The sequence below is a fragment of the Gigantopelta aegis genome, chromosome 6 (genome assembly GCF_016097555.1).
Source record: "Gigantopelta aegis isolate Gae_Host chromosome 6, Gae_host_genome, whole genome shotgun sequence".
Taxonomy (NCBI): domain Eukaryota; kingdom Metazoa; phylum Mollusca; class Gastropoda; order Neomphalida; family Peltospiridae; genus Gigantopelta; species Gigantopelta aegis.
This window is the reverse complement of record NC_054704.1, coordinates 61568718-61594558: the sequence shown is the minus strand read 5'-3', so window position 1 is coordinate 61594558 and position 25841 is coordinate 61568718. Positions and strand designations below refer to the sequence as shown.

General features: G+C 35.4%; 1 protein-coding gene across 2 annotated transcripts in view; it reads right to left on the bottom strand.

Annotated features, from left to right (window-relative positions):
• Positions 1-7153: 7153 nt before the first annotated feature.
• The window catches only part of LOC121375371 (proton channel OtopLc-like), a 64542-nt gene continuing 45854 nt past the window's right edge, over positions 7154-25841 (bottom strand). For both annotated transcript variants that reach the window (XM_041502790.1, XM_041502789.1), the window contains exons 4-7: positions 14177-14546; positions 12846-13006; positions 11848-11995; positions 7154-10757 (exon numbers count right to left, since the gene is read on the bottom strand). In XM_041502790.1, the coding sequence (XP_041358724.1) occupies positions 9868-10757; positions 11848-11995; positions 12846-13006; positions 14177-14546 (1569 nt within the window). In that variant the 3' untranslated portion in view covers positions 7154-9867. The remainder of the gene's footprint in view (positions 10758-11847; positions 11996-12845; positions 13007-14176; positions 14547-25841) is intronic.

Sequence of the window (25841 nt, the reverse complement as noted above, 5' to 3'; positions counted from 1 at the left end):
AAGAGAACTAGTATGGGCTCGACAGGAAGTAATGTATGTCATCTTGTGAACATTGTAAGAGAACTAGTATGGGCTCGACAGGAAGTAATGTATGTCATCTTGTGAACATTGTAAGAGAACTAGTATGGGCTCGACAGGAAGTAATGTATGTCATCTTGTGAACATTGTAAGAGAACTAGTATGGGCTCGACAGGAAGTAATGTATGTCATCTTGTGAACATTGTAAGAGAACTAGTATGGGCTCGACAGGAAGTAATGTATGCCATTTGCTCACCACCAGTTTTGTTTCATTGTATAAAACATTCAAAAATACTCCGAGAGCTCTTGGATTTTCTAATAGAAATACACTGTACTACATGTATGTCTTCAACTTGTTCCAAATATGGACATTTATAATATTCAGGTGTCTAGGTATATTGAGGACATTTGTGTTGTGGATGCCATACATTAGCTTTGTTTTGGTGGGTTGGTGTAGACCAGTTTCTTCATCATCAGTAGCAAGATGAAAAATGGGAGACCATAGAGCATGAAAGTCTGTGATTTAAGGGACCACCAAACATTTCTCAAAAATACTGTTCAAAGATTGATGCTTCTCACAAACATTCTTTTTAACTTGAATATTATAGACATTTTCCTCTTTATAATGTCGGTATCTGTATATTTACTTGGTTTCTTCTCATTCTAATGTTTGTATCAATTGGGCAAAACAATATATATCACTGGTTTCTGGTCAGCACACATCAATTTTAATCATTGCATATTAACATTTTTAATTTTTTCATATTTCCTGCTACAACAATGTCATCTATACCAAAAATTATGCTGTTACCTCCAATATTGTGACACACTATGACAGTTTGTGAAGGAAAGTATTTATGTTACCATGGCCAGTGATGGAGTAGGACATAAAACCCACTCACTTTTTCCATGTTATCCATGTCCTTCAAAAAAACTAAAATCAAAATATAACATCAGCACCAGATCAAGTCTGGAACTTTGGTCTGACCAGAGATCAACTATATTTTTTTCAGCCTTAGCCTAAAGTGGATTTTACCTTGCAATAATTTTGTAAATATTAAAAAATGTTAACTGAAGTATACAAATGCTCTTTCAGTAACTGGTGTTATGGAAATCAGAGTGAAGGCTCCTGTATACTATATACAACATTGACCTCAATCTTCATGTCTGTCAGTCATAAAAGCAATGCTCAGTAGTTGAAACATAACTGCTAACTTTAACAAATTATGACTTGAGTGACTTAATATAGCAATACTGTTAAAATACAATTTGTGAAATATGTTTAAAAGTACAATGTATGTTTTATAGTGGACATTTGCTTAGCACACTGCCTGAACCTAAAGCCGTCCTTGCCTGATTGATGGGTTGTTTCCAGTGTGTTATTCAGAGATCATTTACTCGGAACTCTCCAACTGATTGCACAATTGATCACCGAGTGACAGGATGGAGTCTCTGCACATTTGGATGACAGGGACTTCCAGCAGAAGTGCAATAATATTTAATTAACATACACATTTCTTTCAAGGGATGTGTGGATCAGTGGCTTGTTTAACACCATCAGTTGAGTTCACTGATTGTTTCTTTATCTAAAGTTGTGCAAACAATGCATTTGAAGAAGTAAAACAACTAATGCCTGGATTTGTGTGAAAAATCCTGGTTGTTATCTAAAAAAAAAAATCCTGAGCTTCGATTGTTCATCTCTGGTACAAACTTATAGCTGTAAAGGAAGATTACTAACTTGACATTTGATTTCAAATGTTGACAGTTATGCTATATCAAGCATTCTCTTTTAAGCAGAAATATAACTGTCTCATGCGCAATGTGGTATGTGCTATCCTGTCTGTGGGATGGTGCATATAAAAGATCCCTTGCTACTAATGGAAAAATGTAGCGGGTTTCCTCTTTTAGACTTGGTCAAAATTACTAAGTGTTTTGACATCCATTAGCCGATGATTAAAGCTGCAGTGTCTGGTTTCAGTCGTATACAGTCAAGTTCTAAGTTCAAATACAAGCATAACTGCACTTTTAATTCACTCTCGAGTTGTCGTCATTAACGCATATCGTCAAATGTTTACTAGCCAGTTAGAACAATTCTCGCCATTTTGTAATACCGAGTGGATTCTAGCAGCCACTTCCTAGCAGCCAATTACACTAGCAGCCAATTTCAGCAGACACGCATGGCGACGTTCTAAACACCGGACTCATACGCCTTTTATAATGTGTGTTGTGAAACTATACGAAACTAGTTGGACATCCTATATTACCATAGTACAGAAGGATTTTTAAAGTGATACTTCAGATATTATAAAAGTGCTTAATAAAACGGTTAAGTTGTATTTATACGGATATTAGTAACAATAAGACTGTGAAAATGAGTCTTGGTTGTTATTTTGTTTTTGTGTTGTTTTTATATAAAGATACTCTTTAAAACTCTAAAATTCTTAAGTTGTAGTGAATAATAAAAATTAGCATAACAGTGTGTTTAAAAGTGTAAAATACAGGTAACAATCGAAAGGTGTATGAGTCCGATGTTTAGAACGTCGACATGAGTGTCTGCTGAAATTGGCTGCTAGGAATTGACTGCTAGAATCCGCTCGGTTTTTGTAATGCAACAATAGCCGAACCTTACTATTTTTAGCCCAGTGGGCGCTCGCCAAAAGTGACCCACTTTCAAAATACTGGGTTTATTTTTAACTTGGAAAAGCCAGTGTAGTGAAACCAATTTGGAGTGTGGTGTCTTATATGCACCAAATGTAATGGGATTTTCTGTTCTATATGCTTAAATAATAAACATATTCCAGGGAATGCCGCTTTAATAAATCAATGTGCTCTAGTGGTGTCATTAAACAAAACAAACTTTATTCATCCTCTGATCACGTCACTCATTATTTCCATCAGATTGCTCAAGTTTTTGGAGTGATTTGTAGAAATGCATGCAATTTTAGTAATTTGAAAATGTTCTGTAGACATTGGTAATTGAGAATGCTTTAATAAGAATTGTGTTTTAATTGTTATCTAGTTTTAGTGCCTTTGTTAGTATATATCAACAGTGTATTTTCATATTCTTATCCTTGTCTCTGCGTACCCGACTCCTGTTCACCCATCCTGTGGGTTTAGACTTTGTTTTCTTTTTAATCTTAAATGTTTTGCTTTAAAAAAATTGAATGTCTTAATGTCTTTAAGTTCATTTAGGATATTTTTGTTGGTTCTTGTTCTGGTTGACTGTTCTGAGTGACAATGTAAGAATGTACTGTACCATGGTGTTTTTATAGATATGTTATGTTGGTTATTGTTCTGGTCGACTGTTCTGTGTGACAATGTAAGAATGTACTGTACCATGGTGTTTTTATAGATATGTTATGCACATAGCCGTACTGTGTAGTTAGCTCTTGATCTCCACGTGTCTTGATCATTTTTATATGTGCCTTTGTTGTTGAGTTATACATTGAACAATAAAATGTTTTTTTATTCAAGTGCTTTCTTCCTTGTGCGAACTAATAAAATGTTCTGTAGACGGTTTTGATAACTTTCGACATATTTCAGGCCTCTGACAATTGCGAGAATGGTCATTTCGTTCATGCATTGTTCATTATTGCTATCTCATTACCATTAAAACAAATTTGACATCTTAACTACTGATGAAGAAAAAGAGTTTCCTTCATTATCTCGGCTTTTTAAAAATACATTTTGATGCACTTAATCCTTCTGGCTCTCGTGCAACAATTTGTAGCTAAAATAAGTCCTATGGGAATTTCATGTTAATTTTTGGAACCAATGATATTTATAATATCTGTGCAGATTCAGAAAAAATATGCTTCCATTTTTTCTGAGGAATATCAAGGTCACTAAAGGTGATCACTATACATGTAAATCTGTGCAAGTGAAATGAGGTGTCACTGTATAATGTCTTTAAACTATTGGCATGTAGCAGATTAAAATAAATGAATAAATGTTTGTTGTTAGGAGTGGATATAGGAATGTGCTAACTACTAGATGTTTTGTTAGACTGTCACATTTGGTGAAATCCACCACAACATTTACACAGTTTCTGTCAAAAAGGGTGTTCAGTGTCTGTCAAAAAGGGTTTGTTCAGCGTTTCTCAAAAGTATGGGAAGCACACAGCTCTCTACTATTGTGTACAACGTTGGCATTGACTGAATCGCTAATAAGTTTGTGGAGAGATTAACACCATATTGTAACTGTAACATGGGTAGCACATGTAGGTCCTTCAAATTACTAATTGGGGGCCATCCATAAAGTATTTGCATACAAAATCAGGGATTGTTTTACCACCCCTCCCCATGTACACTTTTTGTAAATAATTATGATCACTACTCCCTCATCCCTACCCCCACCCCCACCCACGCATTGACAGGTGTACATTGATCTTGCATGCTGAACAGTAGTTTGGATAAACTTAGAACATGGATGATAAGATATTACAATAAAAATTATGTACATAATTCTGCGCAAGACCTGAAACCTTTCCACACCATTTCTGGCTGTGACATCAATTGAATTTTTGACATGCATTAATGGCCTCCAGCAGAATTGTCCACACTGACGTCTAGCTCTTTGTGGGGGCAGGATCTAGCTCAGTCGGTAGAGTTTTACCTGAGATGTTTGAGTCGAAGGATTGAATTTCTTCAGTGGACCCAAGCTCTGATTGGTTTTTTTCCTTGGTCTAAACCCGTGTCCCACGACTTGTACATCAAAGAAAAAATGTAAAAAAAAGAAAGTTTGTTTTATTTAACTACGCCACTAGAGCACATTGATTTTTTATCTTATCATCACCTATTGGACGTCATACATATGGTAATTCTGACAGTTTTTTAGAGGAAACCCACTGTCACCACATAGGCTACTATTTTACGACAGGCAGCAAGGGATCTTTTATTTGCGCTTCCCACAGGCAGGATAGCACAAACCATGGCCTTTGTTGAACCAGTTATGGATCACTGGTCGATGCTTGTGGTTTACACCTACCCATTGAGCCTTGCGGAGCACTCACTCAGGGTTTGGCGTCGGTATCTGATTAAAAATCCCATGCCTCGACTGGTATCCGAAGCCAGTACCTACCAGCCTGGCCGAGGCCGGTTAAAAGAAAAAATGTAGTACATATCGCAATGTCATCCAATAGTGATGTAGCTAATAGGTCCCGTGGGAAATTCATGTTAATTTTCAGAACCAGTGATATTTATAATCACTATTGTATAGAGATTCAGAAAAATTATGGTTCCATTTTTTTCTGATTAATATCAAGGTAATTTTGAGGTCACCACTCAAGGGGCTAAGTGAAATGAGGTGTCGCTGTATACTGTCTAAAATATTGGCATGTAGCATGTTAAAAAAAGCACACCATCTAAACTACATTAAAACATGAATAAATGTTTGTGTTGTTGTTGGGGGTGGATTTAGAATTTTGAAATGTGGGGTTGGGGCCAAAATATTCTAACTACTAGATGGTCAAATTCACCAAAAAGTTTGAAGTTTCTGTTAAGGGGTATTTAGTGTCTGTCCAAAAGGGTCTGATCAGTCTCGAAAGTAGGGGGTACACACACCTCTGCTAGTGTGTACAACGTGGACATTGACTAAAGCACAAGTAAGTTTGCTGAGAGATGTGTGTCATCTTGTCACTGGGTAGTAGGTCTTTCAGGTTACTAATTGGGGGCCATCCATAAAATATTTATTTTTCAATACCTCTCACACTGATCTATATTTATTTTTCTATACCTCTCACACTGATCTATATTTATTTTTCAATACCTCTCATGTTGATCTACATTTATTTTTCAATACCTCTCACACTGATCTATATTTATTTTTCAATACCTCTCATGTTGATCTATATTTATTTTTCAATACCTCTCACACTGATCTACATTTATTTTTCAATACCTCTCACACTGATCTATATTTATTTTTCAATACCTCTCACGTTGATCTATATTTATTTTTCAATACCTCTCACACTGATCTATATTTATTTTCCAATACCTCTCACACTGATCTATATTTATTTTCCAATACCTCTCACACTGATCTATATTTATTTTTCAATACCTCTCACACTGATCTATATTTATTTTTCAATACCTCTCATGTTGATCTATATTTATTTTTCAATACCTCTCACACTGATCTATATTTATTTTTCAATACCTCTCATGTTGATCTATATTTATTTTTCAATACCTCACACTGATCTATATATATTTTTCAATATCTCTCACGCTGATCTATATTTATTTTTCAATACCTCTCACGCTGATCTATATTTATTTTTCAATACCTCACACTGATCTATATTTATTTTTCAATACCTCTCACACTGATCTATATTTATTTTTCAATACCTCTCACACCGATCTACATTTATTTTTCAATACCTCTCACACCGATCTACATTTATTTTTCAATACCTCACACCGATCAATATTTATTTTTCAATACCTCTCACACCGATCTACATTTTGGGTACTGACGGAGGGGCAGGACATAGCCCAGTGGTAAAGCAGTTGCTTGATGCGCGGTCTGTTTAGGATCGATCCTATTGGGGCTATTCCTTGTTCCAGCCAACTGGTGTAACAAAGGCCGTGGTATGTACTATCCTGTCTGTGTGATGGTGCATATAAAAGATCCCTTGCTGCTAATCGAAAAGAGTAGTTCAAGAAGTGGCGACAGCAGGTTTCCTCTCTCTGTATCTATGTGGTCCTTAACCATATGTCTGATGCCATATAACCATAAATAAAATGCATTGTTAAATAAAGCATTTCCTTCCTTGAACAACGTCAAAATGACCGTGATCTTGATTAGAAAAAATGGAACTATATTTTTTTTGTAATCTACATACTATAACAATTACAATCATGGACGGTTCCAAAAATCAATATTCAAGTCCCACGAAATTACATATGCCTCTACACTACATTTTGTGTATGTTGCCAAACCAGCATAATCTGACAACTTGTATTTTGTTGTCAAATATCTGTGGTTGTACTGGTAATTAGGTTTCAGAAGCTTTTTATTGTACATGGAATACCACTGTTTAAAAACAGTTGCACAGTCATGTTTCAGTAAGAAATAAATTATCACACTCAAGGACACCTGAAAAACTATAGAGAGACAAAGGAAATATTTTTTGCAATTTTATTTTCTAAATATATGTTATACTGGTATGAGTGGTACACCTAGTCAGTAATATGAACAATGGCTTACTGAACACATAGGGTAGTCACCTGGTTACCTACATGCTACAAAAATGACTCCATTTACAAACAGGGAGTATATGATAACAAAGACACCAGGAAAAAGCAGACCGTGTATTTTCAGACCAATTTGAGGTTTTCACACAGGCACCTTGGCTATGGATCAAGATTAAGCTTTTCATGTATTTTTGTGCAATCATGCAAAACACTAAATACTCTACTAAATACTTTATACATATTATAACTATAAGCTACCATACCAATATCGGATAAATATTAAAAGTACAAATGTAAAAATATGCATACAATTTTTTATACAACATATAAGGATCTATAATATGTAGAATCGTACAAATTTAAACTAATAAAAATATATGTGTAATGGTTGGTCATATTATCTTTTGAAAAGACAAGAATGCTTGGCTGTGATCATACAAAAAATACTTTCAAATTGTAGTTTTATGAGTATGATAAAGTAGCATAGTAACATCAAATTTCATTTTGTGAGCATGAAGTTGGTCCTTCAACTCGTGTATATGCTGAACTAATGTAGTTATGTTAGTCTTGACATTGTGTGGATGGCATTTATGATCCTGCCACTGCTAGGATGTTTATAATGTGATGTAACAAAGGCAAATGGATTAAGTGTTCAAAACAAACTCTTTGTTGAATACATTGCATATACAAAAGTATAAAATGTTTAAATATAACATGCCAGTATGTTTAATAAAACGTTGACAATACCATGATGATTACAGTTTATGGATACATACACAGTATTATACAATGCCATTTAAAAAGAATAAATATCAAGAATTTTGTCAAATTGGTCAAAATTCCCATCTTAGTATTACATACTACCTGTATTATAAAGTCAAGGAGAAGAAAATGTTATGATTGCAGTATTCTTGATTTATTTAAATCAATGTTATCTTGGAACATTTCTTAATTTCTTTCTCCAATAAAACAGCAAATGAAAAACTGGATTTTACAGTTTTGTACAATTTTACCACCTTTGCATGATATAAATGTGAGGATAACATACAGGCTTGAAGAGGTTGCTTAATGCGAGTGACGAGAGGTCTGTTGACAGTCACACGTCTGCTCAGTTCTCACCTGTTCTAATCTCATTAGTTAGCTGTTGAAAATAAAGGACATTGGAAGCATTATCAACAATCAATTTGCTCTACCCGTACACAGGCCAGGAAATAATGTTTTTGGAGGTGCCTCCACATAATGATCCTATGTCGTCAATTTGAGCCTGTCCTGAATGAAAATGTGCCTGTCACCAAATGTGATAATGTCCTTTATTTATCATGTACTATTATATATACACATAGTTATATGATACAGTAAAACCCCTCTAAACAGTACACCCATGGGCCAAATTGGGCCCAAAGTAAAATCTGGTTTCAATGGGTATTCAGTTTACAGTGGTTTGGATTGAGGTAAAAGTCTTTGTAGTATTCTGTTTATGGTACTATTAAATATATAAAAAAAGAAATAAAACTGTCAAATAAACAACTACAATCAAATGTGGATAGAATTATGCCATTTGTAAGTACATTGTACTTGGCTAGGGTTGGTGGGGGAAGAGTTTTGTGGATCATCAAACAAGTTGACGTTTAGCTAGACTTTCCGAAATATTGCAATTTCATTTGGACATGAACTACAGTTGACATTATTCCATGCAGTCAAGCAGAACAAAAAAAATTACAACTGAAAAATTAAATTTGTCACTGCATCAGGCATGCTTGGGTCTTTTAATAGACATGGTAAACATTTTTCTTTCCTGGGAAAACGTGAAGATATTCTAGCAATAGTTCTATGAGCAATGTGTTTACTGTGAAGACATTCTAGCAGCAGTTCTATTAGCAATGTGCTTACAACATGATATGGTGAAAAATTATTTTAAATATGCATTTTAAAACATACATGCTTCAACACAGAAATACTTCATTTTGTGTCAGACTGTCAATTAAAGCTTGACAAATAAATTTGTACCTGTCAATGTCAGTAACAGGACACTTACTTCCAGGCTTAGTACACACTAATAATAATAATGTGGGGATGCACAAGTCTTTAAAGTAGCATTAGATTCATCTGTCTGAAGGAGTTGTTGAAATAAGAAACTGCATGTTAATTAATTTCAATTGTTTCTTCATATTCCTTGACAAATTTTCAATATTATAATGTAAATAATATTTAAAAGAAAATAAACCAAGAACAGTTTTCTTACAATTATCAAATAACCATTCTTCACTCCAGAGTTGCAATATGCAAAATCTGTACCACTGCTGAAAGCATCTTCCATTTGAGTTTGTCAGTTAAAACCTAAGTAATGAGATGTATCTAAAATATGCATTTTAGAAGGCACTTAAATGGACAATATTTGTCAACTGAGTCCCAAAACATGTTGAATGAAACACATCTTCTTGAAATTTCACTTTGATACATTTGGTATTTACAAACACAAAAAAAGAAAAAAAAAGAGAAGAAATTTCAGCATGACAACATCAAGTCCCTGCACTATTCATGTCAATCATAATATTTCATCTGTCCTTTCATGCGGTTTTCCAATGTCATTAAAGAGATGATAGCTGCCTGTCAATGACCTTACTCAGAGTCTTGTACTTACAAACTAAATCATTTTCTCTTTTTGGTAACACTGGTACCACATTTTAGACAGACAGATGGCTGAATGAAAACGAAAGTAGATGAACAGTGGAACGCAAGTGTGAAGCATGACGTTCCAGCTAAGAATTCCGTAGAATCTTTCATGAAAAGGCACGACCATCGTTTTCTTGATCTCAAACATACTGACAACCCAGAGAGCCAGGTTGCAGACCAGCATGAAGGTAACCAGAGAGCGACCGGGCTTTCTCTCCACTTGAGTGTCGTTTTCAGCACACCTGCACAAACCATCCAGAATAAATATTGCCTGCATGGTGGTCTGGATGAGAGCGACGCAGATGACAACAAGGGAGAGAATGCTGGAAAGTCCAAAACTTGAAATCATTGACCCAGCCGAGATGAGCATAAAGGCAAGATAACAGTACGCACCTCCAAGGGAGATAACCAGCAGGACTGAATCCAAGGACAGGAAGAAGTTTTCCTGGAATCTTAACTCGGCGAGTCGGATGTGGCCAAAGATAATACTGCATCCCGTGATGAGCAGGAGAGTGATTTCCAGTATGAAGAACACCTGAATGGCAGTGACCGGATCCTTGAGCCGACTCTCGAACACGAAGAATGTGGCGATGGCGATCAGAGTGATGACGGCAATCAGCAGCCCCGTGAACAGACCCTTGTTGGCCTTCTCGCAGTCCATCGATGCAGCGCCATGAGGAACCGACGAGGTCAGCGAGGTGTGACTCGGCCACCGCTGGGTGACCTTCACCCCAACATATGTGTACATCCTGTAGATGATGCCAGCAGCAATGATGCTGTAGATGATGGTGCTGGGGAACAGATAGGGTGAAGCAGTGCGAGCTAGAGTCACTTCCTCGTAGCAGCTTTTTCGAGTGGAAACTGAAAAATATAGACAGTCAGTTAATATCCAACAATATGTATACATCATCATCTAAAATATACATTTGTAGAAATGTAATTTTAGGCTGCATCATTTTATACTGGATATATGTATGTGTATTTGTGTGTATGTGTGTATGTGTGTGTGTGTGTGTGTGTGTGTGTATATATATATATATATGTTTGTTAGCAGCATTAACAAATGAATCATTTCATTTCAACTTATTTTCGTACTTATATCCAATTAAGGTTCAAGCACAGTCCTGGGCACACACCTCAACTATCAAGGCTGTCTGTCCAGGTTAGTGGTTAGTTGTAAGTGGTTAGTGGGAGAGAATTCAGTGTAGTGATCATACACCTACCCATTGAGTCACTAAAACTCATTTTGGGTGGAATCCGGTATCTGGCTGCAAATCCACTACCTACATGTACCAGGCTTAACCACAACACCAGCGACAGTCAACGCCTTAAATTTGGTGATGACCTGAGCTCTTTAATATGAAATAGATGACAGTGATAGGAACTGGCAGAACAAACGCTCATCTTAAAGGGACATTCATGAGTTAGATGCATTGTAAGATGTTTCCGAATAATACAATATTTCTACAATTAAACTTATATATTAAATATATATTCTTGTTTAGAATATTCAATGTGTTTCTTGTCGACTTAATATTTGTAAGAAGCCCAAACTGGATTTTGTCTTCAAATAATTTCTTACATATGAAAAAAAAACATTTTAGGAAATAAAATGAAATTCAACCCAGTACAAATATTAGAACTACCAGAAACAAGTTTAATATACAGTCACTAATATTTTATGCAGATAAATATATTTGATATGTAATTACAATCGTCAAAACGTCTCTCCTAGTCGATAACATCTTAAAAATTGCAGCAAACTCAGGAATGTCCCTTTAAGAAAACAAAAAATCTTTGTGAATCATCACTTCCAACAGATGACAAACAGTGTCTGTCATATAATGTATCTTTGTTCAGAACTGTCTGGCTAAGCATGACATATGTGGACAGACTTTGACTAAATTTAATAAGCCTGTATACTAAAAGTTTTACAAGTCAAAGATCTTACTGTTGTGAGCTAGCCTGTAGTCAAAGTCTTGTTGTCGGAAATCCTCGGATGTCTCGGTCACCGCAGTAACAAACCACACACACATGTTGGCGGCCAGAAGATGCATCAAGCCAAATCTCACCGACGCCTTGTTCTTGTCAATCACCAGCTGCAAATTGGGTAACAGAGGATGTAAAAAGAAATATTATTACTACAATACTTTTTAATTAATAATTTTTTATTTAGAAACCCAACAAATAATTTGAACACTGTTGGGAGGGTATGCTCTCTTTTTCTTTGTATACCTCAGAAATATTTTACATGAATAATGACATTTTAACCAGTTGTGTTTAAGTGAGTTGGGCTATTTAACAAAACAACAGTGTAGTTGTGCTTTCGGACACTAAATAAACTTTAAAAGTTCATATGTCTCTTCCAGTATTGTTTGTATATACACATATTAAAATGTATTTGTTTTCAAAGCATTTTGTTTATTACAGATATTTGGATCCATGATGAAATAAAGTTAATATCATTTTCAGTGATGTAACTGTGTGATGTAAACATTATACAGTTAAACCTCTCAAAACTGGACTCTCTGTAACCGGAATTCCCTCAAAACCAGATGTTTTTCATGGTCCCTTTTTAAATATCTGTGCAGAAGAGAACCTCTCTAAACCGGATACCTCTTAAAACCAGACTTTTTACTTGGTCCCGAGTGTGCTGGAGTGTCATTAAACATTCATTCATTTTAGGTCCCGAGTGTGTCTGGTTTAGAGGAATTTCACTGTATTAACATCTGCCTACCACAGTACTGGATCTCACCACAATACCGGATCGCACCACAGTACCAGATCGCACCACAGTACCGGATCGCACCACAGTACCGGATCTCACCACACTGACATGGTTATCTAATAACAGCTTTCAAATTGCCAATAAGTACATTCTTTACTGTTAATTAATTAGAGTGAATCACTTTAATATGTATGCATTATAGGTGTATTATAATGGGTTACCTTGTGGTTTTTGAACAGAAAGAAGGTCTGGACAAACGTGAAGATAAGATGGAGGACATACACCACAGTGTAAATCTCACTTTCACAAGTCGACGTGTTGTCCGTCTCAAAGTAGGAAGCAATATGAAATCCATCAAGTGTTACACTTCCAATGCTGAAAGCTGAAAATATACATACATGTATAAATTAGTTTATCCTACAACCTCTGTTTCTACTGGATGATTATGATGACAGATTAAAGCAGTCATAAATGTATTCTAGCAGATTATGACTTTCGACATCTAGGTAAAATAACAGAAATAATCATTTTTCCCTTTAATGTTTTACGGAATGCAGAATGAAAATAATAACTAGTTAATGGGATAGGATATCACCTTTATCCTGTTCAGGCCGAATGGAAAATTGCACCCGGCAAGCCTCGCAGAATTAGTTATTCTCTATCTATGAGCAAGTCATAATCGTATTCAGCAAATGTATTTTTTATTGTTGTAGTACTGCAAGCTGTTGGGTGGTTTTTCCTTTTCTTTTTCTTTCTTTTTTTGCATTAATATAATCATTTCTTTGTTACATCATACAACATAGTACTCTACAAACTAATATGATCATTCACATACAATAAAGTGTTAAAAAAAAATCACTGTTTGTTACCTAAAATTTCTATTTATAATCCATATTACATACCCATTTTGAAAATATGTTCTGTTTTATTGGTGTATATTAGGTTTTGTGTGTGTATATAAACCTGCTGGTTATAAAACAAACAAAAAATCTTGTTTTTCTTATGTGTAATTATTCCAAGTTAATTAAAGTTTGTTAATAACACTACTAGAGCAAACAGATTAATTAGCAATCGGCTGTTATATGTCAAATGTTAATAATTTTCTGACACAGTCTTCACAAAATGTTATGACATTTTTCCATTAGCAGGAAGGGAAGTTTTACACGCACTTTCCCACACATGACCTTACATGTAGATATGGCACTGGTTGAAAGGGGAAAACATCCTATGACCAACTGAGGAGATTAGTCCTACTACTCCACCACATCAGGCTTCACTGATGCACACAGTTTGCAGATGATTTTTGTTTGTTCATACCCCAATAACAGACAATTCTTAAATGAACAGGTGTTAAAAAATTGTAAAAGGAATGTAAGAGGATTGCAATAATCACCAACCATGTTCGACTCTGGGCACACTGCCTCTGTTTACCAGAAATATTTTATAAGAAGGAGTACTTGTGTAAGTAATGACTGTATATTTTCAGAATCCGAAAATGATTTCCGTCTTTCATATGACAATTGTATGTGATTGTGTTTTGTTGCATGCTTACCAAGTGCTCCAAGCCTGAGGTAGAAGTTGATGCCTTCACCAACATGCGCCACCTGGCCTTCACCAGGAACTACAAACTGACTTTGGACCGAGGCAATGCTGTCGGTGGACACATGGTCAAGCAGTTCTTTCTGATTTCTCTCCAATGAGTCCTTCTGTTTGCGGTCGGCATCTGCCGGATCTTCGGCCTGTTGGTCCTCCCCCTTTCTCCCCAACCCTGGAGACAGCTGAATGTTGTCCTGGCTGCGACGAATCACCACTCTCAAGTTGGTGTCGAAGTAATTCTGCCGCAGCTTCACTCCGCGTAGAATCCATATTTGGAAGTACAGAAGGATGACCAGAGCCACGAGGTACAGGTATATCAAGAATATCTGCAAACAATAGGTAAACATCAAACTTGAATCTCTGTCCAAACCAGGATTTCATCGGACATCAGAATCAGGTATATCAAGAATATCTGCAAACAATACATCAACATCAAACCTGAATCTCTACCTGAACCAGGACTTCATCAGACATCAGAATCAGGTATATCAAGAATATCTGCAAACAATACATCAACATCAAACCTGAATCTCTACCTGAACCAGGACTTCATCAGACATTAGAATCAGGTATATCAAGAATATCTGCAAACAATACATCAACATCAAACCTGGATCTCTGTCCAAACCAGGACTTCATCAGACATCAGAATCACTCACTCAAACAGGCAAAACCTATATATATAGATAAGTGTACATAAATACATTACTCTACTATTACAATACTGATCATGAAACATACTTCATTAGTCTACTATTACAATACTGTTCATGAAACACACTTCATTAGTCTACTATTACAATACTGTTCATGAAACATACTTCATTAGTCTACTATTCAATACTGTTCATGAAACATACTTCATTAGTCTACTATTACAATACTGTTCATGAAACATACTTCATTACTCTACTATACAATACTGTTCATGAAACATACTTCATTAGTCTACTATTACAATACTGTTCATGAAACATACTTTATTAGTCTACTATTCAATACTGTTCATGAAACATACTTCATTAGTCTACTATTACAATACTGTTCATGAAACATACTTCATTACTCTACTATTACAATACTGTTCATGAAACATACTTCATTACTTTACTATACAATACTGTTCATGAAACATACTTCATTAGTCCACTATTACAATACTGTTCATGAAACATACTTAATTGATTTAAATATTATTTATATATTCATAATATGTGCTATTGTTCTTCATGCTATACATATTACATGTATGTTGATGTTGTTTCTTTGAATGTATGTATGTATAATATCATGTATAGATTAGAGAGGGCCTCATGGGAGACCAGTCACCTTGTACTGAATGTGTTTACCCTCTGAAAATAAAGAATTTTATTATTATTATTATTATTATTAGTCTACAATTACAATACTGTTCATGAAACATACTTCATTAGTCTACTATTACAATACTGTTCATGAAGCATACTTCATTAGTCTACTATTCAATACTGTTCATGAAACATACTTCATTACTCTACTATTACAATACTGTTCATGAAACATACTTTATTACTCTAGTATTACAATACTATTCATGAAATATACTTCATTACTCTACTATTAGCCCTACAATACTGTTCATGAAACATACTTCATTACTCTACTATTAGGCCTACAATACTGTTCATGAAACATACTTCATTACTCTACTATTACAATACTGTTCATGAAACATACTTCAATCGTCTACTATTACAATACTGTTCATGAAACATACTTCATTACTCTACTATTACAATACTGTTCATGAAACATACTTCAGTAGTTTTTATAAAAATCCTTCCCCCAACTATGTAGGCTAGTATTTGTATCTATAGTAGATGAAGGCTGGTATTTGTATATGCAGTAGATGTAGGCTAGTATATGTATCTGTAGTAGATGTAGTCTAGTATTTGTATCTGCAGTAGATGTAGGCTAGTATTTCTATCTGTAGTAGATGTAATCTAGTATGTGTATCTGTAGTAGATGTAGGCTAGTATGTGTATCTGTAGTAGATGTAGGCTAGTATGTGTATCTGTAGTAGATGTATCTGTAGTAGATGTAGGCTAGTATGTGTATCTGTAGTAGATGTAGGCTAGTATTTGTATATGTAGTAGATGTAGGCTAGTATTTGTATCTGTAGTAGATGTAGGCTAGTATTTGTATCTGTAGTAGATGTAGGCTAGTATTTGTATCTGCAGTAGATGTAGGCTAGTATTTGTATCTGTAGTAGATGTAATTTAGTATGTGTATCTGTAGTAGATGTAGGCTAGTATTTGTATCTGTAGTAGATGTGTATCTGTAGTAGATGTAGGCTAGTATTTGTATCTGTAGTAGATGTAGGCTAGCATTTGTATCTGTATCTGTAGTAGATGTAGGCTAGCATTTGTATCTGCAGTAGATGTAGGCTAGCATTTGTATCTGTAGTAGATGTGTATCTGTAGTAGATGTAGGCTAGTATTTGTATCTGTAGTAGATGTAGGCTAGTATTTGTATCTGCAGTAGATGTAGGCTAGTATTTGTATCTGTAGTAGATGTAATCTAGTATGTGTATCTGTAGTAGATGTAGGCTAGTATTTGTATCTGTAGTAGATGTGTATCTGTAGTAGATGTAGGCTAGTATTTGTATCTGTAGTAGATGTAGGCTAGCATTTGTATCTGCAGTAGATGTAGGCTAGCATTTGTATCTGCAGTAGATGTAGGCTAGCATTTGTATCTGCAGTAGATGTACGCTAGCATTTGTATCTGTAGTAGATGTGTATCTGTAGTAGATGTAGGCTAGTATTTGTATCTGTAGTAGATGTAGGCTAGCATTTATATCTGCAGTAGATGTAGGCTAGCATGTGTATCTGCAGTAGATGTAGGCTAGTATTTGTATCTGCAGTAGATGTAGGCTAGTATGTGTATCTGCAGTAGATGTAGGCTAGTATTTGTATATGTAGTAGATGTAGGCTAGTATGTGTATCTGCAGTAGATGTAGGCTAGTATTTGTATCTGTAGTAGATGTGTATCTGTAGTAGATGTAGGCTAGTATTTAAATCTGTAGTAGATGTAGGCTAGTATTTGTATCTGTAGTAGATGTAGGCTAGCATTTGTATCTGTAGTAGATGTAGGCTAGCATTTGTATCTGTAGTAGATGTAGGCTAGTATGTCTATCTGCAGTAGATGTAGGCTAGTATGTGTATCTGGAGTAGATGTAGGCTAGTATGTGTATCTGCAGTAGATGTAGGCTAGTATTTGTATCTGGAGTAGATGTAGGCTAGTATTTGTATCTGCAGTAGATGTAGGCTAGTATTTGTATCTGGAGTAGATGTAGGCTACTATTTGTACATGTAGTAAATGTAGGCTAGTATGTGTATCTGTAGTAGATGTAGGCTAGTATTTGTATCTGTAGTAGATGTAGGCTAGTATGTGTATCTGTAGTAGATGTAGGCTAGTATTTGTATCTGTAGTAGATGTGTATCTGTAGTAGATGTAGGCTAGTATTTGTATCTGTAGTAGATGTAGGCTAGCATTTGTATCTGCAGTAGATGTAGGCTAGCATTTGTATCTGCAGTAGATGTAGGCTAGCATTTGTATCTGCAGTAGATGTAGGCTAGCATTTGTATCTGCAGTAGATGTACGCTAGCATTTGTATCTGTAGTAGATGTGTATCTGTAGTAGATGTAGGCTAGTATTTGTATCTGTAGTAGATGTAGGCTAGCATTTGTATCTGCAGTAGATGTAGGCTAGCATGTGTATCTGCAGTAGATGTAGGCTAGTATTTGTATCTGCAGTAGATGTAGGCTAGTATGTGTATCTGTAGTAGATGTAGGCTAGTATTTGTATCTGTAGTAGATGTGTATCTGTAGTAGATGTAGGCTAGTATTTGTATCTGTAGTAGATGTAGGCTAGCATTTGTATCTGCAGTAGATGTAGGCTAGCATTTGTATCTGCAGTAGATGTAGGCTAGCATTTGTATCTGCAGTAGATGTAGGCTAGCATTTGTATCTGCAGTAGATGTACGCTAGCATTTGTATCTGTAGTAGATGTGTATCTGTAGTAGATGTAGGCTAGTATTTGTATCTGTAGTAGATGTAGGCTAGCATTTGTATCTGCAGTAGATGTAGGCTAGCATGTGTATCTGCAGTAGATGTAGGCTAGTATTTGTATCTGCAGTAGATGTAGGCTAGTATGTGTATCTGCAGTAGATGTAGGCTAGTATTTGTATCTGTAGTAGATGTAGGCTAGCATTTGTATCTGTAGTAGATGTAGGCTAGCATTTGTATCTGTAGTAGATGTAGGCTAGTATGTCTATCTGCAGTAGATGTAGGCTAGTATGTGTATCTGGAGTAGATGTAGGCTAGTATGTGTATCTGCAGTAGATGTAGGCTAGTATTTGTATCTGTAGTAGATGTAATTTAGTATGTGTATCTGTAGTAGATGTAGGCTAGTATTTGTATCTGTAGTAGATGTGTATCTGTAGTAGATGTAGGCTAGTATTTGTATCTGTAGTAGATGTAGGCTAGCATTTGTATCTGCAGTAGATGTAGGCTAGCATTTGTATCTGTAGTAGATGTGTATCTGTAGTAGATGTAGGCTAGTATTTAGTAGATCTAGTATTTGTAGATAGATGTAGGCTAGTATTTGTATCTGCAGTAGATGTAGGCTAGTATTTGTATCTGTAGTAGATGTAATCTAGTATGTGTATCTGTAGTAGATGTAGGCTAGTATTTGTATCTGTAGTAGATGTGTATCTGTAGTAGATGTAGGCTAGTATTTGTATCTGTAGTAGATGTAGGCTAGCATTTGTATCTGCAGTAGATGTAGGCTAGCATTTGTATCTGCAGTAGATGTAGGCTAGCATTTGTATCTGCAGTAGATGTAGGCTAGCATTTGTATCTGTAGTAGATGTGTATCTGTAGTAGATGTAGGCTAGTATTTGTATCTGTAGTAGATGTAGGCTAGCATTTATATCTGCAGTAGATGTAGGCTAGCATTTGTATCTGTAGTAGATGTAGGCTAGTATTTGTATCTGCAGTAGATGTAGGCTAGTATTTGTATCTGCAGTAGATGTAGGCTAGTAGATTAGTATATCTGTAGTAGAGCTAGTATGTGTATCTGCAGTAGATGTAGGCTAGTATTTGTATCTGTAGTATGTATAGGCTAGTATTTGTATCTGTAGTAGATGTAGGCTAGTAGATCTGTAGTAGATGTAGGCTAGTATTTGTATCTGTAGTAGATGTAGGCTAGCATTTGTATCTGTAGTAGATGTAGGCTAGCATTTGTATCTGTAGTAGATGTAGGCTAGTATTTGTATCTGCAGTAGATGTAGGCTAGTATTTGTATCTGTAGTAGATGTAGGCTAGTATGTGTATCTGCAGTAGATGTAGGCTAGTATTTGTATCTGTATCTAGTAGATGTAGGCTAGTATTTGTATCTGCAGTAGATGTAGGCTAGTATTTGTATCTGCAGTAGATGTAGGCTAGTATTGTGTATCTGTAGTAGATGTAGGCTAGTATTTGTATCTGTAGTAGATGTAGGCTAGTATTTGTATCTGTAGTAGATGTAGGCTAGTATGTGTATCTGTAGTAGATGTATTTGTATGTTTGTAGTCTGTAGTAGTATGTGTATCTGTAGTAGATGTAGGGCTAGTATTTGTATCTGTAGTAGATGTAGGCTAGCTATTTGTATCTGCAGTAGATGTAGGCTAGTATTTGTATCTGCAGTAGATGTAGGCTAGTATTTGTATCTGGAGTAGATGTAGGCTAGTATTTGTATCTGCAGTAGATGTAGGCTAGTATTTGTATCTGGAGTAGATGTAGGCTAGTATTTGTACAGTAGATGTAGGCTAGTAGTATCTAGATGTAGGCTAGTAGTAGATGTACTGTAGTAAATGTAGGCTAGTATGTGTATCTGTAGTAGATGTAGGCTAGTATTTGTATCTGTAGTAGATGTAGGCTAGTATGTGTATCTGCAGTAGATGTAGGCTAGTATTTATATCTACAGTAGATGTAGGCTAGTATTTGTATCTGTAGTAGATGTAATCTAGTATGTGTATCTGCAGTAGATGTAGGCTAGTATCTGTATCTGTAGTAGATGTGTATCTGTAGTAGATGTAGGCTAGTATTTAAATCTGTAGTAGATGTAGGCTAGTATTTGTATCTGTAGTAGATGTAGGCTAGTATTTGTATCTGTAGTAGATGTAGGCTAGTATGTGTATCTGTAGTAGATGTAGGCTAGTATTTGTATCTGCAGTAGATGTAGGCTAGTATTTGTATCTGCAGTAGAGGTAATCTAGTATGTGTATCTGTAGTAGATGTATCTGTAGTAGATGTAGGCTAGTATTTGTATCTGTAGTAGATGTAGGCTAGCATTTGTATCTGCAGTAGATGTAGGCTAGCATTTGTATCTGTAGTAGATGTGTATCTGTAGTAGATGTAGGCTAGTATTTCTATCTATAGTAGATGTAGGCTAGTATTTGTATCTGTAGTAGATGTAGGCTAGTATTTGTATCTGCAGTAGATGTAGGCTAGTATTTGTATCTGTAGTAGATGTAATCTAGTATGTGTATCTGTAGTAGATGTAGGCTAGTATTTGTATCTGTAGTAGATGTGTATCTGTAGTAGATGTAGGCTTGTATTTGTATCTGTAGTAGATGTAGGCTAGCATTTGTATCTTCAGTAGATGTAGGCTAGCATTTGTATCTGCAGTAGATGTAGGCTAGCATTTGTATCTGTAGTAGATGTAATCTAGTATGTGTATCTGCAGTAGATGTAGGCTAGTATTTGTATCTGTAGTAGATGTGTATCTGTAGTAGATGTAGGCTAGTATTTGTATCTGTAGTAGATGTAGGCTAGTATTTGTATCTGCAGTAGATGTAGGCTAGTATTTGTATCTGCAGTAGATGTAATCTAGTATGTGTATCTGTAGTAGATGTAGGCTAGTATTTGTATATGTAGTAGATGTGTATCTGTAGTAGATGTAGGCTAGTATTTGTATCTGTAGTAGAGGTAGGCTAGCATTTGTATCTGCAGTAGATGTAGGCTAGCATTTGTATCTGCAGTAGATGTAGGCTAGCATTTGTATCTGCAGTATATGTAGGCTAGCATTTGTATCTGCAGTAGATGTAGGCTAGCATTTTATCTGCAGTAGATGTAGGCAGTATGTGTATCTGCAGTAGATGTAGGCTAGTATTTGTATCTGTAGTAGATGTAGGCTAGTATGTGTATCTGTAGTAGATGTAGGCTAGTATTTGTATCTGCAGTAGATGTAGGCTAGTATGTGTATCTGCAGTAGATGTAGGCTAGTATTTGTATCTGTAGTAGATGTAGGCTAGTATTTGTATCTGCAGTAGATGTAGGCTAGTATTTGTATCTGCAGTAGATGTAGGCTAGTATTTGTATCTGTAGTAGATGTAACCTAGTATGTGTATCTGCAGTAGATGTAGGCTAGTATTTGTATCTGTAGTAGATGTGTATCTGTAGTAGATGTAGGCTAGTATTTGTATCTGTAGTAGATGTAGGCTAGTATTTGTATCTGTAGTAGATGTAGGCTAGCATTTGTATCTGTAGTAGATGTAGGCTAGTATGTGTATCTGCAGTAGATGTAGGCTAGCATTTGTATCTGCAGTAGATGTAGGCTAGTATTTGTATCTGGAGTAGATGTAGGCTAGTATGTGTATCTGCAGTAGATGTAGGCTAGTATTTGTATCTGTAGTAGATGTAGGCTAGTATTTGTATCTGCAGTAGATGTAGGCTAGTATTTGTATCTGGAGTAGATGTAGGCTAGTATTTGTATCTGCAGTAGATGTAGTCTAGTATTTGTCTCTGTAGTAGATGTAGGCTAGTATATGTATCTGCAGTAGATGTAGTCTAGTATTTGTATCTGTAGTGTATCTGTAGTAGATGTAGGCTAGTATATGTATCTGCAGTAGATGTAGTCTAGTATTTGTATCTGTAGTAGATGTAGTCTAGTATTTGTATCTGTAGTAGATGTAGGCTAGTATTTGTATCTGCAGTAGATGTAGGCTAGTATTTGTATCTGTAGTAGATGTGTATCTGTAGTAGATGTAGGCTAGTATTTGTATCATTTGTATCTGCAGTAGATGTAGTAGATGTAGGCTAGTATTTGTATCTGTAGTAGATGTAGGCTAGCATTTGTATCTGTAGTAGATGTAGGCTAGTATGTGTATCTGCAGTAGATGTAGGCTAGTATTTGTATCTGTAGTAGATGTAGGCTAGTATTTGTATCTGCAGTAGATGTAGGCTAGTATGTGTATCTGCAGTAGATGTAGGCTAGTATTTGTATCTGTAGTAGATGTAGGCTAGTATTTGTATCTGCAGTAGATGTAGGCTAGTATTTGTATCTGGAGTAGATGTAGGCTAGTATTTGTATCTGCAGTAGATGTAGTCTAGTATTTGTCTCTGTAGTAGATGTAGGCTAGTATATGTATCTGCAGTAGATGTAGTCTAGTATTTGTATCTGTAGTAGATGTAGTCTAGTATTTGTATCTGTAGTAGATGTAGGCTAGTATGTTTATCTGTAGTAGATGTAGGCTAGTATTTGTATCTGTAGTAGATGTAATCTAGTATGTGTATCTGTAGTAGATGTAGGCTAGTATGTTTATCTGTAGTAGATGTAGGCTAGTATTTGTATCTGTAGTAGATGTTCTGTATATGCTGTTTTAACAAGTGAACGTAGGAAATTTAGTCATGATAGCACTATCATCTATAGATTTGATATGGTAGAATGTCCGGTATGTAATAATAAGAATGTAAATTATGGTTGGAAGCAGATACAAGAATTCTGGTAGACTCAGTGGTACATTAATCACATTGTTATTAAAGCTGCGGTTGTGTTTTACATTAATCAAATTATAATGAAGACTGCATTTGTGTTTTACAATAATCACATATTATTATTATTAAAACCTGTTGTATTTTACATTAATCAAATTATAATGAAGACTGCATTTGTGTTTTACAATAATCACATATTATTATTAAAACCTGTTGTATTTTACATTAATTACATTATAATGAAAGCTGCATTTGACTTTTACAGTAATCACATATTATTATTATTATTATTATTAAAGCTGCAGCTGTGTTTTCCATTAATCCCATATTTTATTATTAATACTGCAGTTGTGTTTTCCCTTAATCACATATTACTATTAAAGCTGCAGTTACATTATTATTAAAGCTTTTGAGTTCTGTCTAGTATCACATTATGAGAATCTATGAATGGAAGTAATATATGTGCTGTAAAGACATTTAATATTATTTTATGTGCTTCACTACATTCAGAAGTGTATAGTACAATCTTTCATGCAGGCACAGAAGTGGCTGTTTTGATTAGCACAGGTCTTCCTGGAGTGTAGACATGGACCATTATTCCCAAATACCAAGAACAAGTTAACGAGATTTTCAGCTTTGATTACAAATATCTTCTGGGCTGGCATTCCATGTCAAGAGGGGTTTTTTCTTTCTGACCATTGGTTCCACTTAGCAAGCAGAAAATATCTTTATAGCTTCTGCACACACACGCACCTGTGGTTTGGAATAACCTCTTGGAGCAGTGGTGTACTTCCATCAGTAGCAGCTACTTCCTGACAGAGATATTCCAAGTCTCTAATTTACTCATGTCAGCTGACGCTAGCAGTCAGTGGAAACTGTCGAACTTTGAGTCAATAGGGAATTAATTAACACTTGAGTTATAGTTCAAAACACACTTTGGTAGCCACTGCATGTTACTTATCATGCAAACTCACATAATATATTCTCAGAGGCATAAACAACAGTGGGTATTTTGCTGATATTTTCTTAAAGAAATGTTGTATCATATATATTTAGCATTCGGACAAATGAGATACTGGTAAAAACTGTATCGGAAACAAGATATTGTTCAAACAACTTGGGCTCTTTTTTTGGCAATAAAACACAATTTTTTTTTATCATGGCATATTGAAAAAAAGGGGGGAAAAAGGTTGGTTTCATAGTGTAGACAGTATCTGTGCAAAAAGATTTTCATATGTAATGGTGTGTTGTTACAATAAACACCAAGTTATATCTTTTGTTTTAAACACATTTTATTCCATCTTCCCCACCCACCTCTCCCCAATTTAAACAAAATCCTCTTTCAGTTATAGTTGTTATCTATATGTCATTTGTCTGCATGTTTAATATGTATCATATGACATTTCTATAATTAAATATTGAGTGATATACTCACTGCGTTATTTATGCCTCTCAGTATAGATTACATATATCTTAGGTGGCACAGGTTGATGTATAGATCTATGCATACCAGAATTAAAAGTGGTTTAATTAATATCAAGAAGGAAGGAAATGTTTTATTTTAACGATGCACTCAACACATTTTATTTACGGTTATATGTGGTCGGACATATGATTAAGGACCACACAAATATTGAGAGAGGAAACCCACTGTCGCCACATCATGGGCTACTCTTTTCGATTAGCAGCAAGGGATCTTTTATATGCACCATCCCACAGACAGAATAACACATACCACGGTCTTTGATATATCAGTCATGGTGCACTGGCTGTGGCGAGAAATAGCCCAACAGGGTTAATATCAAGCATACAAGTCTTAGTTGATTTCATGTATTCACGTTTTGTTTGTGGTGAAAGATTAGATTACAGTGTTGATGTTGAACCACACAACTATGTGAGAAAATCAATATTACAACACAGGAATGAAATTAGCCACATAAAAACAATATTATTTAATAACTGGATATAACTACATCAAGAGACCTAAAGTAATGTCAACTAGTGAGTACCGTACTAACAGTAATGTTGCATCTTCTTGAAAGAGATTTTGGGTTAATTCGAGTAAGGAAAATGACGATATTACAGGTACAGGTAAGAAGAATAACAATATACTAAGCAGGGTGTTCGTTTGTACAGTGACTGGTAACATGAGCCATGTATTTGAACTCTCAACGGGTTTACTCCATATATATTTACTGTGCCATTATAGCATTTATAAAGCACAGTCAGTCAGTCATACATAATTAATAAAACAATTCACTGTACGAAGTATGATTTTATTGTTGATCTGTTTGGTCAAATACCTTTTAACACATGCCTGCTTCATCCAATTAAGTTAAAGTTTGTTTTGTTTAATGAAACCACTAGAACACATTGATCTGGTAATTTTGACATATAGTCTTAGAAAGGAAACCTGTTACAATTTTCCATTAGTAGCAAGGGATCTTGTATATGCACCATCCCAGAGAGAGGATAGAATATACCACGGCCTTTGATATACCAGTCATGCTGCACTGGCTGGTATGGGAAATAGCCCAATGGCCCCACTGATAGGGATTGATCCTAGACCGACCGCGCTTCAAGCGAGTGCTTTACCACTGGGCTACGTCCCACCCCCATCCGATTAAGAGTAATATGTGAAAGCAGACCTGAAAACAGTCAATGTCTGTTCCCTCTCTATCATTGCTTTTAACATTCTCCTTGACACGAGATTTGCTGTGATCGTCTGCTGTCAAATTGCCCAGGTCCATCCAAAGCCATAATGGAAGTCAGATTTAGTCAACATGTTGGTTATATAAATGATAAAACATGGATATTGTTCTT